Source organism: Nerophis ophidion, linkage group LG24 (assembly GCF_033978795.1).
Source record: "Nerophis ophidion isolate RoL-2023_Sa linkage group LG24, RoL_Noph_v1.0, whole genome shotgun sequence".
In the NCBI taxonomy this organism is placed as follows: domain Eukaryota; kingdom Metazoa; phylum Chordata; class Actinopteri; order Syngnathiformes; family Syngnathidae; genus Nerophis; species Nerophis ophidion.
Genome location: NC_084634.1, coordinates 15,218,705 through 15,235,098, shown reverse-complemented (window position 1 = coordinate 15,235,098; position 16,394 = coordinate 15,218,705). Strand labels below are relative to the sequence as shown.

The 16,394-nt window shown below is 40.4% G+C and overlaps 1 protein-coding gene across 2 annotated transcripts in view; it reads right to left on the bottom strand.

Annotated features, from left to right (window-relative positions):
- The window catches only part of LOC133542595 (centrosomal protein of 128 kDa-like), a 108,825-nt gene extending 100,096 nt beyond the window's left edge, over positions 1–8,729 (bottom strand). For both annotated transcript variants that reach the window (XM_061886874.1, XM_061886875.1), the window contains exons 1-3: positions 8,096–8,729; positions 3,933–4,019; positions 3,299–3,422 (exon numbers count right to left, since the gene is read on the bottom strand). In XM_061886874.1, the coding sequence (XP_061742858.1) occupies positions 3,299–3,422; positions 3,933–4,019; positions 8,096–8,251 (367 nt within the window). In that variant the 5' untranslated portion in view covers positions 8,252–8,729. The remainder of the gene's footprint in view (positions 1–3,298; positions 3,423–3,932; positions 4,020–8,095) is intronic.
- Positions 8,730–16,394: the final 7,665 nt, after the last annotated feature.

The window sequence follows — 16,394 nt, the reverse complement described above, 5'->3', positions numbered from 1 at the left end:
AGCTTAAATCTTCTGTCCTGAATAAAATACTTGAGTGAATAAAAATGTAGCATTTAAAGGTCTCTATAGTTTAAAATGGTGGATAAAAACAGGCTTTACCACTGTTTGGGCACAAACACCTTTAGCAAAGTGATTGTTTTTCACCATGCTCCTTTTTCTAATCATACATGGTACCTTACACCAGTAAGCTGCTTTTTAGCGGGAGTTTGTTTGTTGTTATGCTGCTGTTTGCCTCATGAAGAGACTTGACTGAATGTTTTGGTTTTCAATGCTAGAAAAAGTTTGTTGTGCTGTTGTCTTTTTTAAACAAACTTTGCAGCATGCAGTCATTTGCTCCACATCTGTTGCCGCAAATCTAAACCACTGACGACACTTTTCTTTGGAACAAACGTTTTGCTCTCGTTTGTGTTATCCATGTTTTGCAAGGTGTCTGAATTTCCACTAAGGAAATAAGGGTGCGGGCGGAAGCTCCTGGCAGCAAAAAATATGCCTGAGCAAGAAAAAAAAAAAGATTTTGCATTGTTTTAATTGTCTACAAGCAGTGTTCACTTTGTTGACTCATAATTTTCATGGCTATCATCAAACAACTTGTTTTCCCCTGACGAAAATAATACGAAAACAAATCAAAACAAAATTGCACTTTAACTGAGACGATAACATTTGCATCGACAAATAAAAGTGAGATAAACCTGTTGACAGAAACAGAATCCAATCATATTTATTTCCGTCTTGTAGATGCGTGGGACAAGTTCGGAATATATCCTATTACAGCCCTTTAACAGCGCATATTTAAAAGAGGGGGTTAGGCAGTTAGTTACGAAGGAGAGCCAATCAGATGCTTTTCCTTGTTAGATGAGGAAGTGTAATTTGTATTGCAAAAACAATAGTGTGTGGATTCAACATGTTCTTCATCGTAATCTGTGTACACCTGGTGTGAAGAGGACACGTTCCATTTTTGACACTATATGATGCCATCAGCAGGTGAGTGATCAATCATAACATCTACACAACTGTAGGTTAAAGAAGGGCTGGGCGTTATATATCGATATACTCGATATATCGCGTGTTTGTCTTTGTACGATAGAAAATGAATATATCGTAATATTCGAGTATACGTTCTCACGCAGAAGCTTTTAGCTGCTGGCATTACACTACAGGCTCTTCCCACTCTTTGTTGTCTCTCCTTCTCACGGACAGCAAGCGTACCTTCTTACATACGTCACCTACGTATACGCCCTCGCGGAGCAGAGAGGTAGCAGCATGTGTAACGTTAGCTGTGGTGCGAGTGGTAATACGAGAGAAAGAAGGTGCAAGTCTGGTAACAAATGAAGGAAGAATGAATTCCCAAGAAAAACAGCAAGGGGTCCATCGTCTGGTGGTGGTTTGGTTTCAAGTGGGAATATGTTGAACAGAAAACTGTAATTTGTCAAGTGTGGGGCAAAAACTTTGCTACAAAGAGTACCATTACTGCTAATATGTAGCATCATTTGAAAAGTAAACCTGCTCGAGAATGAAGAGTGCTTACACCACATGTCAACATCTCCGTTCGGTGCCACACCAACAAAATGCCGAGGCAACCATTTCCACATCAACACCGTATGAAAAAAATAGTGAACAACATAAGGAGATAACGAGGATGTTGTAGTGGTTTGTGTTGTGGTTTGTGCAGCCCTTTGAGACGCTAGCGATTTAGGGCTATATAAGTTAACATTGATTGATTGATTGATAACGTCCGCAGTATCCTACCACATAGCGATTTGATTTCCTTTTATGCATCTCATTTTTATTTGACATTCATTGAAATATCTTGTGTGACATCATGCACAAACGTGCACTTTATTTGTTTTAAACAATTGTAGTGGCATTCTGTACAAAAAGTGCATTTTAATTTAGTGTTGTTTTGATATGTCATCTTAGTGACATGGGCTTCACGGTGGCAAAGGGGTTAGTGCGTCTGCCTCACAATACGAAGGTCCTGAGTAGTCAGGGCTCGGGATCTTTCTGTGTGGAGTTTGCATGTTCTCCCCGTGAATGCGTGGGTTCCCTCCGGGTACTCCGGCTTCCTCCCACTTCCAAAGACATGCACCTGGGGATATGTTGATTGGCAACACTAAATTGGCCCTAGTGTGTGAATGTCAGGGTGAATGTTGTCTGTCTATCTGTGTTGGCCCTGCGATGAGGTGGCGACTTGTCCAGGGTGTGCCCCGCCTTCCGCCCGATTGTAGCTGAGATAGGCACTTGCGCCCCCAAAGGGAAAAAGCGATAGAAAATGGATGGATGGATCTTAGTGACATCATGCACAAAAGTGCACTAATAGCTTGTTTTAAAATGTCTGACAATCTTTCACTTTCTGTTTTGAAATTACATAAATGTCTATGTCACTGCTCAATAACCGTTTAATAAATACACTTTTGGTCAACTGACTTAGTTGTGATTTCACTCTCTGCATGAAAGTTTAAAATGACCATATTATTAATGCAATATGCACAAAAACATTCTAATGTAGACACATAGAATCATCATACTGCTGTTATTATATGCATCAAGTGTTCATTGAAGGCTAAGGCAAAATATCGAGATATATATTGTGTATCGTGACACAGCCTAAAGATATTGAGATATTAAAAAAGGCAATATCGCCCTGCCCTAGGTTAAAGCTATGTGTATTTGCTGCTTCCGGTTCTCATGCATTCATAAAAAAAATTATAACGAAGGAATGCATCTTAACTCTGTGTCACAACACACCTGTTTTGCCAGAGATGGAGCATTACAATAGAAAAAGTGCCTAAAAGATATTTATTGACATTGACCGTTGTACGCATCATACATCATTCCCGACCATATGATCATGCTACTTTTGTGTTAAACAAATGACATGCTAGTTTTCAAATAAACTTTAAAGAGGCCTCATCTTTTATGCCTTTTATTTTAGTCGACTACATTTACTGTTATTTTAGCTCAAATGTAGTGTAATTTTGTTGACTAAAACTAACGCAAACTCCGTACTAGTTGGCGCAAATTTTTTGTACGCTTTTAACCCTGCAGTGAAACGTTGTCTCCATCGCTAAAAGATAATTCTAAGGAAGAGATTCCTTACAATCCGTGTTAAAAATTTTAACACGGATTGTAGGTCTGAAAAAAATAAGAAAAACTGAAAATATTTTTTTATATATTTACGGAGATAAAGACGGATTTCCGACTATTGATGGAAAAATCATGTGCCTGATGTTTTTACAAAATAAATTCATGGCCCAGAACCAGGATTTGAGGAAAGATGCCAGCTGCTGAATCTTTCTACCTGATCCGGTGCGAGCGTCTAAGTCGCTGGAATGTAGGCTGGAGGCGGAGGCACTGTGAGCGTCGGTTCTGCTCAGCCTCTGCGCCTGCAGCTGGCTGATGGACTCCTCCAGGTTACCCCTTAGCTACATCCAAGGCAGAAAACAGACGGATGAGGAAACATAAAAGCTGCTCTGAGAGAGGACAAAGCCAAGACTCAGAAGACAAACACTTTGGGATGATGAGTCCATCCTCTTTTTCCTTTTAATTGGGTGTCAATTTAATTTGACATAGTGAAGTGAATTGTATTTATATAGCGCTTTTTCTCTAGTGACTCAAAGCGCTTTACATAGTGAAACCCAATATCTAAGTTACATTCAAACCAGTGTGGGTGGCACTGGGAGCAGGTGGGTAAAGTGTCTTGCCCAAGGACACAACGGCAGTGACTAGGATGGCGGAAGCGGGAATCGAACCCGCAACCCTCAAGTTGCTGGCACGGCCACTCTACCAACCGAGCTAAACCGCCCCAATAGTTTAATACTGGGTTTGAAGGACAGGTGCACTGACATGAAACAAAGATGACCTTGGCCTTGTGCGATGTAGAAGCATCTGTGTCATTGCTAATATCAGTCCAATCCACTGAACAGGTGTCTCACCACAGACATGGCCTCGGCCTGGTCGTCTCTGTACTCCCTGTACTGGCCCAGCATCTGGTCCACCTTGGTCAAATTCCTGTTGGTGTCCTGCCAGAGACATAACAATTGTCGCACTGATGATACCCGAAAAACAATCGCATGAACACAGAGTAAAGCATCTGTTTGGAAGCAGTTAAAAAAGTTCAAACTCTTCCTACTTCTCAGTCTTTCACTCTCTTTTAAGGGATTGACGGTGTGGTAATTTGGAGTCAATTAAAGGACAACTTGTGAGGTCTAGACGTGTACATTCATTGGTTGAAAGTGATTTCTAAGGACAAAATCACAGACGAAGAATCAATGAAGTGGCAAGAATGTGGCCAATCAGATTGAAGGCCAACCATCGTCCGTCCTTTCTTTCTCAGACATTTCACCTTGGTTCAGTAGCTTTCACTCCAAACCACAATACTTGAAGTCCACAGTGACGATTGCAAACAAGGTAAAAAGATTCCTTACATAACTATGTGTACATTTATTTCAAATACTATATATAAATCTCTCCAATATTTCACCAAAATACCTCAATATACTGTATTTTCCAGACAATAATCTGTTACTTTTTTCTAACGCTTTGAACCCTGTGGCTTACAAAACGGTGCAGCTACTTTATGGATTCTTCTTCGCTAACGGCAATGATGTTTTGTATTCAAAAATTACTTTTCATGTAACACCAACAGACACACTGTTTAGGTGTGTTATTGTGTGTGCTATGGCGCCATCTTTTGGACGAGTTCGCCCACTGCAGGTGCTGAGGGTTAAAAATGTACTTCCTGTTACGTGCCTTTAACCAGAAGTTTAACTGTCGATACCATTTCTGCTTAAAAGGATTCCCCATTCATCACATATGAAAATTGTACAATAAAACTAAAACCATTCATAATTACTGAACCGTACCGTGGCAGCACGGTGGAACAGGGGTAAGTACGAAGGTTGTGGGTTCGATCTTCGGTTCGGGATCTTTATGTGTGGAGTTTGCATATTCTCCCCGTGACTGCGTGGGTTCCCTCCCACCTCCAAAGACATGCACCTGGGGTTAGGTTGATTGGCAATACTAAATTGGCCGTAGTGTGTGAATGTGAATGTGAATGTTGTCTGTCTATCTGTTTTGGCCCTGCGATGAGGTTGCGACTTCTCCAGGGTGTACCCAGCATTCCCTCCATGTGCAGCTGAGATAGCCTCCAGCACCTCCCGCGACCCCGTAAGGGACAAGCGGTAGGAAATGGATGGATGGATGAACCGACCCATGTGTGTAGGAGTTTCATGCATATTTGTACATGCTATAGTTATGCAGTAAAGCTAGCGTCGTTAGCAATCGCTAATATGCTAACACGTTTACTATTGTATATTTTAGTAGTATTAACTTGCAATTAAATTTTTTTGTATTGTTTTTAGTTTTGTAAATTCACCAAAACGTCACCGTGGAGTTATTGAGTCTGTTTAACTGGTTGGTGAGCTACCTTTCGCAGCTAGTGGGTCCATGACGATGACTACTGTTTTGTTTGATCAGCCGTTTTACTGCCGTGTTGTAGACACTGTTTGGAAACAACAATGGTATGTAAATAAACATTTATAAAATATATCTGCATACATAACTAATTTCACAACGTATATAACACCCGAATAAGTTTTTCAACTTATTTAAGTCTGGGTCCACGTTGATTCATTCAGGGTATACAGAAATAACATCCTGTAATTTGATTTTGATATTATTATTTTTTATTTTAACAGATTGAAAATTAACACCAATGGGTTCTTCCGAGGATGTCGTAGTCGTAATGATTTGTGCAGTCCTTTGAGACATTTGTGATTTGGGGCTATATAAATAAACATTGATTGATGATTGATTGAGTTGAACATTATCATATCATTTATTCAGAAAGTATAAATAGGATTCTATTACCCACAACATCCATCCATCCTTTTTCTACCGTTTGTCCCTTTTTGTTGTCGCGGGGGGTCGCTGGAGCCTATCTCAGCTGCATTCGAGCAGAAGGCGGTGTACACCCTGGACAAGTCGTCACCTCATCGCAGGGCCACCACAGATAGACAACATTCACACTCACATTCACACACTAGGGCCAATTTAGTGCTGCCAATCAACCTATCCCCAGGTGCATGTCTTTGGAGGTGGGAGGAAGCTGGAGTACCCGGAAGGAACCCACGCAGTCACTGGGAGAACATGCCAACTCCACACAGAAAGATCCCGAGATTGAACCCAGGACTGCTCAGGACCTTCGTATTTTGAGGCAGATGCACTAACCCAGTGGTTCTTAACCTTGTTGGAGGTACCGAACCCCACCAGTTTCATATGCGTATTCACCGAACCCTTCTTTAGTAAAAAATAAAATGTTTTTTCTGAATTTAATCTTAATTTATAAATATTAATCATGAAATTATGTTATTATTATAAATAAATACTACTATAGATATATATTACCAACAGAAAGTTACAGGAATGTACACATGATCCTATGTTTACATCTCATTGTGCAACATGTGAATGTTTTAGTGGCAACTAAATGCGATATCTGAAAGGGGTACAAATTATTTCCAAGGCAGGAACCCCACCTCATGGAAATGACTGCTGTCATTTGATTACATTTCCCTTGTTATTTAGTCAAGTTGGGGACAGGTGTGCTGCTGGTGTGGCCACAGTGCATGTACACGTCTGACGTCGCTCACATGTGCTCCACTGAATACTCAAGGAGTTTTTACCTTTGCTAACGCATATGGAAAATTAGAGGGAACATTGTTTGGGAGTATCCATAATACGTCGATAGGGAGAAATTTTTATTGACACGATGGCTGAGGCTCCGCCGAAACCCTGAGGCCGACTCACCGAACCCCCTAGGGCAGTGTTTTCCAACCTTTTTTGAGCCAAGGCACATTTTTTGCAATGAAAAAACCCGGAGGCACACCACCAGCAGAAATCATTAAATAACAAATCTCAGTTGACATTAAAACGTTGTCGTCGTCGCAATTGTTGGATACGACTTTAAACCATAACCAAGCAATATAGGTCTTGTCTAAAGTAGGTGTACTGTCACCACCTGTCACATCACGCCCTGACTTATTTTGAGTGTTCCTGTGTGTAGTGTTTTAGTTATTGTCTTGGCTCCTATTTTGCTGGCTTTTTCTCTTTTTTTGGTATTTTCCTGGAGCAGTTTCATGTCTTCCTTTGAGCAATATTTCCCGCATCTACTTAGTTTTAGCAATCAAGAATATTTCAGTCGTATTTATCCTTCTTTGTAGGGACATTGTCGATTGTCATGTCGTGTTCGGATGTACATTGTGGACGCCGCCTTTGCTCCACAGTAAGTCTTTGCTGTCGTCCAGCATTAAATTTTTGTTTACTTCGTAGCCAGTTCAGTTTTAGTTTTGTTCTGCAAAGCCTTCCCTAAGCTTCAATGCCTTTTCTTAAGGGGCAATCGTATGTTGTTTATTTTGGGTTTAAGCATTTAACACCTTTTTACCTGCACACTGCCTCCCGCTGTTCCCGAGATCTACAAAGCAATTAGCTACCGGCTGCCACCTACTGATATGGAAGAGTATTACACGATCACTGCCGAGCTCTCGACAGCACGACACTCAACAACAACACATCATTTGCAGACTGTAATTACCGGTTTGCAAAGAATATTTTTAACCCAAATAGGTGAAAATACATAATCTCCCACGACACACCAGACTGTATCTCACAGCACACTAGTGTGCCGCGGCACAGTGGTTGAAAAACACTGCCCTAGGGTTCGATCGAAACCAGGTTAAGAACCACTGCACTAACCCCTCTTCCACCGTGCTTACCCGCAACATGTAAGTGTAAAAAAAAAAAAAAACATTATGAGTTGTACATTTTCAGAATATTCTTGTCCTGTTTTTAAACAAAGAACACAATCTGAAGTTGTCTTTATTTTTAAGTTATCATGTCGTGATTTTACCAGTCCAGCCCACTTGGGGGTAGATTTTTCTCCATGTGAAGCCCCCATCTAAAATGAGTTTGACACCCCTGCATTAATCTCAAAACAAGCCGTTGCAATATGTTTTGCCATTATTTTCGCAACGAAAGTGAAATGTTACAGATGTTATTAGACGAGTGGGAGGCTGTGGAGAAGTGTGTATGAAGGTACCTGCAAAGTGTCAAAAAGTGTGTTGATCTTCTCAGAGATGTCAGCTTCACGACCACTGGCTCTGCCTCTTTCCCGTGAGACTCTGCGGTGGGACTCACGCCCCTGGGGTTTGTGTCCCCGCCGGTCGGACGACTCTGACCCACTGGATGTGTTCATACTTTGGGATGATCCTTTTCAAAAACACTGAGGTGGCAAATCCGAAGATTACTGACCCGATATTCAAAATTTCTTAGGGGAAGTGTAAATAGCCAAGAAACGCTTTGCTGCGAAATGATTTTGCCTAAATCGCAAAAGCCTTTTAATCGCTGCATTAGTATCCCACGGAGACATTTTGAGTTTGTCCAGTTAAACCCCACAAAAAGTCAAATTATGTTCAAAATTCAACTAGGTGATAATCTGCTTGATTAGCAACAAGTGGCAACCACTCGTTGCTAGCGAGCTAGCTTGAAGCCTAATACCAGCATTTTGCCGAAACCACCGCAAAACTCTGCACGCCTCCAGTGGCAATGTTTGAATATAAATTCCAATGCTGTGTCGTTTACTTTATAGGCGAGTATGTTGCTTGGCTGGAAAAAAAAAAAAAAGCACGGTGCATTGCCGTGTTGTTGCAACTTAAACTAGCCGCCTCTGAGCAGCAAAAAACAACGGACACACAGCCTTAGCCGAAAAGGATTCTGGGAAATGTAGTCCTATATGACATTTCACACTGTAGGAATGTGACGTTTGGAAACTACAATGTCCACAAGTAGTCATTTGCGCCAGTGCTGCCGCGTTTTAGGAAGGACAAATAAAAAACGAGTATTACTAAAAATCAAATTATAAAAATTAATAATATATACATATATAGGTACATAGGTGAGGCATACATTTTTTTTCTTTTTTTTTTAACTTGAATTCATATGTGCGGCTCTAAAATTGTTGATTTAGATTGCACATTAAAGTTACAGGAGAAAAGGGAGTTATTCGGTTTCATAAAAACGTTATCATAATGATATTATGATTTGATAAATGGGTCCAAAAAGTATTTGATAAAGTTGTTATTAAATACATTTTGGTCCCATTTGCTTTTAACAAAATAAATCAAGTATTGTGAGTGTATATTACCTTTCTGTATTTGTATCTGAAGCAGCAATAGCTATCTTCCATGAAAACGTACTTTGTATGACCGCATTCATTTTGTCTTAAAGTCCAGTTTGGATACAGTATATAATCCTCCATATTGGCAGAAACATTAATTTAATTCAATTTCATTCCAAGAAATTAAACAATATTTTTGCACCACAAACGCTGGCTTACTCTAATGAAAATGTCATGTTTGTTATAAATACAGTTAAAAAAAGAAAAGAAAAAGACTGGCTTCCGCTGGAGAGACCTGCGTTTGCTAGCTTGAGGGCCCCCGCTTCTCCCAGTGTGGCGAGTCAGAGAACTGCTGAGGCATTGAACTGCAAGTTGACAATATATCGCCCCCTACCTTGAGGCAGAGGTACTTGCTGCCTTTTCCACGTGGCAACAGGCATGCGCAGCCTCGCACACACACGCCCATAACACACTGTGTGTAGCCGTGGAGGCACCGCTTGTGTCTGCCTCACTTCTCGTCTACTGTGTTGTTTTGATCAGGAAACACAACATTTCTTCGATTTTGACCATGAAAATTACCGAAATATACAGGAACCACACCAAAATCACATAGAAAGCATAAACCAAAAGAAAAAATTTAAAACTTTTTATTTTATTTTATTACTTCGTTTTGAAACATCTCATGGTTAAGCCACCTGGTGGCAGGTGAGGCACTGCCTCACTTGCCTCCCCTGACAGTCTCGCCTCGACTACTGTAACGTATTATTTTCGGGTCACCCCATGTCTAGCATTAAAAGATTACAGTTGGTACAAAATGCGGCTGCTAGACTTTTGACAAGAACTAGAAAGTTTGATCACATTACGCCTGTACTGGCTCACCTGCACTGGCTTCCTGTGCACTTAAGATGTGACTTTAAGGTTTTACTACTTACGTATAAAATACTACACGGTCTAGCTCCATCCTATCTTGCCGATTGTATTGTACCATATGTCCCGGCAAGAAATCTGCGTTCAAAGGACTCCGGCTTATTAGTGATTCCCAAAGCCTAAAAAAAGTCTGCGGGCTATAGAGCGTTTTCCATTCGGGCTCCAGTACTCTGGAATGCCCTCCCAGTAACAGTTCGAGATGCCACCTCAGTAGAAGCATTTAAGTCTCACCTTAAAACTCATTTGTATACTCTAGCCTTTAAATAGACTCCCTTTTTAGACCAGTTGATCTGCCGTTTCTTTTCTTTTCTTCTATGTCCCACTCTCCCTTGTGGAGGGGGTCCGGTCCGATCCGGTGGCCATGTACTGCTTGCCTGTGTATCGGCTGGGGACATCTCTGCGCTGCTGATCCGCCTCCGCTTGGGATGGTTTCCTGCTGGCTCCGCTGTGAACGGGACTCTCGCTGCTGTGTTGGATCCGCTTTGGACTGGACTCTCGCGACTGTGTTGGATCCATTATGGATTGAACTTTCACAGTATCATGTTGGACCCGCTCAACATCCATTGCTTTCCTCCTCTCCAAGGTTCTCATAGTCATCATTGTCACCGACGTCCCACTGGGTGTGAGTTTTCCTTGCCCTTATGTGGGCCTACCGAGGATGTCGTAGTGGTTTGTGCAGCCCTTTGAGACACTAGTGATTTAGGGCAATATAAGTAAACATTGATTGATTGATTGATATATATATATATATATATATATATATATATATATATATATATATATATATATATATATATATATACTGACAGCACGTCACTGTATGTGTGTGTATATATACACATATATATATATATATATATATATATATATATATATATATATATATATATATATATATATATATATATATATACACAGTGGGGCAAAAAAGTATTTAGTCAGCCACCGATTGTGCAAGTTCTCCCACTTAAAATGATGACAGAGGTCTGTAATTTCCATCATAAGTACACTTCAACTGTGGGAGACAGTTGTAAGAATTTTAAATAATTTATTTGTAAATTATGGTGGAAAATAAGTATTTGGTCAACCATTCAAAGCTCTCTCTGATGGAAGGAGGTTTTGGCTCAAAATCTCACAATACATGGCCCCATTCATTCTTTCCTTAACATGGATCAATCGTCCTGTCCCCTTAACAGAAAAACAGCCCCAAAGCATGATGTTTCCACCCCCATGCTTCACAGTAGGTGTGGTGTTCTTGGGATACAACTCAGTATTCTTCTTCCTCCAAACATGACGAGGTGAGTTTATACCAAAATGGATACATGGATGATACAGCAGAGGATTGGGAGAATGTCATGTGGTCAGATGAAACCAAAATAGAACTTTTTGGTGTAATATATATATATATATATATATATATATATATGTATATATATATATATATATATATATATATATTCATTCACTTTTTTTTCAAAAACTTTAGTTATCTAACATATTTGTTTAACATTTGATATCAACTGTATTTGTTTCTATTCTATTACTTTCACTATCACGTGCACTTTTAGTTAGTATATTTAATTCTAGCATCCGTATTTCTTTTATCTATTTGATTTTGTTTGTTTACTCTAACATTTGCTTATTGGTATTTTGGTGTTCATCACGTAATCAATCACTTTCTTAGTAAACATATAAAATAAAATAAATTATGTAGATGATAACTAATATATATATATATATATATATATATATATATATATATATATATATACACACACACACAAATATATATATACATACATATATACACATAAATAAATATATATATATACATATACACATAAATATATATATATATACATATACACATAAATATATATATATATATATATATATATATATATATATATATATATATATATATATATATATATATATATATACATGCATCTTTTAATTTATATGTATCGTAATTATGTATATTTTCCTAATTGAATTGCTCTTCTTACTTTTCATTTATTTTAACATATTTTATTTTTCCTTTGATATTGCACCAGGTATATACTTTAAGTAGTTTTGTTGTTTGTGTTTTTTCAAATATTTTCTTATTAGTATGTTAATTTTTTTCAACATATTTACCTTCTCTAAGTTCCTTCACTGATGAGCTATGTATCATTTGTTACACAATCCCGCTTCTTTTTCTTATAATGGTGACTCAAACAAAACAGGAAGTGAAAAACATTTAAATAACCAAATGTAAGCAAAATAAATGTTGTATAAAATATGATTAGTCATCAGTGGCAGTTCTAGCTTCAACTTCGCACAGGCAGTGCATCTGGAAAGTATTCACAGCGCTACACTGTTTCCACATTTTGTATGTTAGAACCTTATTCCAAAATTGAATATGTTCATTTGTGTCCTTAAGATTCTACACACAATACCCAAAAATGACAATGTGATTTTTTTTTAAATATTTTTAGTTTAGTAAACTAATTTACAAAAGTATTCAAAACCTTTCGTCCATACTTTGTTGATGCACCTTTGGCAGCAATTACAGCATTTTTTAATACAATACCACAAGCTTGGCACACCTATCTTTGGGCAGTTTTGCTCATTTTTCTATGCAGCACCTCTTAAGCTCCATCAGGTTGGATAGGAAGCGATGTTTTTTTATCCAGGATGTCTCTGCACATTGCTGCATTCATCTTACTCTAGTCAGGGAGGTGACCAATAACCAGTGTTGGGTTGATTACTAAAAAAACTGACTAGTTACAGTTAATAGTTACTTTATTTCAAAAGTAACTCAGTTACTAACTCAGTTACACCAAAAAGTAATGCGTTACTGTGAAAGGTAACTATTTAGTTCCTTTTTCTTTCTTTTTTTAAGGCTCCCATTAGTGCCCTTTTAGCCTTCATTTCAGTACTGTTATTGCACTGGAGATAAATATAATACAGCATACTGATCAACTTCACATGCATTTGCATCACTGAACTCTGCTTAGCAATTTGGTCTACATACAACACACAAAGACAAATATATGTTTTAAAGGGCCAATTTATTTCAGGCCAGAACAAATTGACAAAACTATTTTAAATAGCTGCAACATAACATACATAAGCAGAGGTGGGTAGAGTAGCCAGAAATTGTACTCAAATAAGGAAGATCTTGTTTTTTGTTTTGCCTTAGTCAAAGTTCACTGATTACATTCGTATATGAACGAAAACCTAATGCTTGTTGTACTAGGATAGCTCAATGGTTGAGACTGCTTCCTCTCACGCAGTATAACTGGGTTCAAATCCATAACTAGGATTAAGTTGTTTTCGTTTTTCCTCGATCATAGTTCACTGATTACATTTGTATATGAGCGAAAACAAACCAAATGGGACCAAGGATAGCTCAATGGTTAAGACTGCTGCATCTCATGCGGTACGACTGGGTTTAAATTCCACAACTAGGAAGACCTTGTTTTGTGTTTCGCCTCGGTCATAGTTCACTGATTACATTTGTATATGAACGAAAACCCCTCGTTATTGGACCCAGGATAGCTCATTGGTTGAGACTGCTGCCTCTCACGCTGTACACCTGGGTTCAAATTCATTACTCGGGAGATCTTGTTTTTGTTTCTCCTCGGTCATAGTTCGCTGATTACATTTGTATATGAGCGAAAACAAAACTAATGGGACCAAGGATAGTTCAATGGTTAAGACTGCTTCCTCTCTTGCAGTACTACTGGGTTCAAATCCATAACTTGGAAGATGTTATATTTTGTTTCTACTGCAATCATAGCTCACTGATTACATTTGTATATGAGCGAAAAACAAATCTAAATGGGACCCAGGATAGCTCAATGGTCAACACTGCGGGGTCTTAATACAGGGATAGTGAGTTCAAACCCCATGCATGGAATCAGTCATTTGACTGTTGGCGTCAAAACGATGTACATTGTGGGGTGTTTCTTCTCCCCCACACAGACTAATGTTATGTGCTAGTTGTTTGAGTAACCTATAGTTGAAAAATTAAGTCAACACTAAAGATATTAATAATCAAAAAGAAATAGTCAATGATGAATCCTCAGGGTTAACCTGTGTGTGTGAGAATGAATGAGTGTGTGAGAATGTGTGTTTCTGCGAGTGAGTGTAAATCCTGAGGTGGGTGGGAATAGGAGTAAAAAGTTAATAAAAAAGAGCGTTGACTAATGACCTCTCCTGGGTACAATTAAAATAAAATTGGTAAATTGTAATTGGATTAAAAAAAAATATATATAATTATTTTAACATTACATGGGAGACAATATGTGTCACCTCAAAGCCTCCAGCCGGCTTTGTAAATTACATGTCAACCCAAACAGGATTTGAACCCGGTACCCCTTCAATCTGAGTCAACAGTCTTGACCACTGGGCTATCTTGGATCTTGTGGAGCGAATATTTTTTTTCATTTACACTCCTGGCTCAGTAAAGTATGATGAGGTAGAACAAAATACCATCAACCAGAGTGGGGTTTGAACCCCGGACTTTTCGATGTGCGTCAGCAGTCTTAACCCCTGGTCTATCCTGGACCCTGTGAAGAAAAGATTGTGTTCCATACACAAATGAATCGAGGACTCCTGGTTCAGTAAAGTAAGATGAAATTGAACAAAATACAGTCGCATATAGACTATAGCCCCCACGCGGCGTGGGGGCTATTGATGGCGAAGATAGCGGACGCGGAGGACCGCCCCCACTCACAAACCACCCCGACGTTCTCCTCAGCGCGTTGCCAGCCGCGCGGGTACGTCACACCACCCGTGAGGCGAGGGCTCCAGCGGCGACCAGGCGCCGCGCAGGTGTGTTCGCAGAAAGAGTGCAGGACTTTTCCCACAGCAGCGACTGCCAGGCGCTTTCCATGCGGCTTTTCCTCCCCGGCACCTGCTGTCAATCATCCTGAGGGACGCATGCGGCGCACACGCACAAGGCCAGCTCCCAGGCTTCCAAGCGCCCATCCTCCCATGCCCTCGACAGACTCCAAGCTCGCACAAATGCCCCCCCCCCCCCCCAGCTCCTTCAGGCATCTGGAATCTGCTTCCTGGGGGGGAGGCAAGGCTGATGGCGTGTCAGTGGGACAGGCAGACCTCCTCCCATCGAGGTTGCTGCCTGCCTTCCCACAGGCTCCGCCCGGGCCAACAGACGAGCCATCTGCACCACGCCAACCTCCAACGCCTGCACCACGCCGAGCTCAATCGCCAAGTCTAAGTCGACCTCCGAGTCCAAGTCCAAGTCGACGTGCAAGTCGACGTTTGAGTCCAAGTGCAAGTCGACGTCCGAGTCCAAGTCCAGGTGCAAGTCGACGTCTGAGTCCAAGTCCAGGTGCAAGTCGACATCCGAGTCCATGTCCAGGTGCAAGTCGACGTCCGAGTCCAAGTGCAGGTCGACATCCAAGTCCAGGTGCAAGTCGACATCCAAGTCCAAAAGCAAGTCGACGTCCAAGTCCAAGTGCAAATCGACGTCCAAATCCAAGTGCAAGTCGACCTCCAAGTGCAAGTCGACGTCCAAGTCCAAGTGCAAGTGGCCTCTGCGGGCCCGCCCGCCTAGAGTTTTGCTGCCAACCCTCCACCAGGTCCTCCCTCCCTTCTCTTTTGGACTGTCTTGTTGTGGGGGGAGGGGGGGGGGGGGGGGGGTTCTTTGTACTTTGGGGTTTTTGGGGCATCTGGTATCTGCGCCTTAAGGGGGGGTAGTGTCACGATCCGTGACTCGGATCGTTCATGGTTTTGCCTTCTTGATATGTTTTTCATCATGTTTGTTTCTGGACTCTGCCGATCCTTGTGTTTGAGCACTTCCTCGTTTGTTTTAGTCACCATGGCAACGTATTGTGCTTCTCCTCACAGGATCCTGTCACACACCTGTTTCTGATTATTATTTGTATATTTAAGCCCACCTGATTCCTTAGTTCGTCCTCGGTCCATTGTTTGCTAACGGCAACATTCACGTATGTATCCTCTGCTTATCTCTGCTTTAGTTGTGCTAAGTTCCGTCTTAGCTTTGCGTGCGTTCGGCACGTCACCGTTTTGGACCCTTTTTGTATCCTGCTAAGTTTAGCGTTAGCTTCCATGCTTAGGCACGCGCTTTATTTTTCCACTTTCGTGTCAGTGTTCTTTTGTTTGATTATATTGAAAGCAAGTCTTACCTGGAATCCTGCTGACTGGTCGTTGTGCATCCACGAAGTGGCAACTCCGCGCAGCAAGTGCGCCGCGTACACGTGACAACGTGTATATATATATATATATATATATATATATATATATATGTATATATATATAT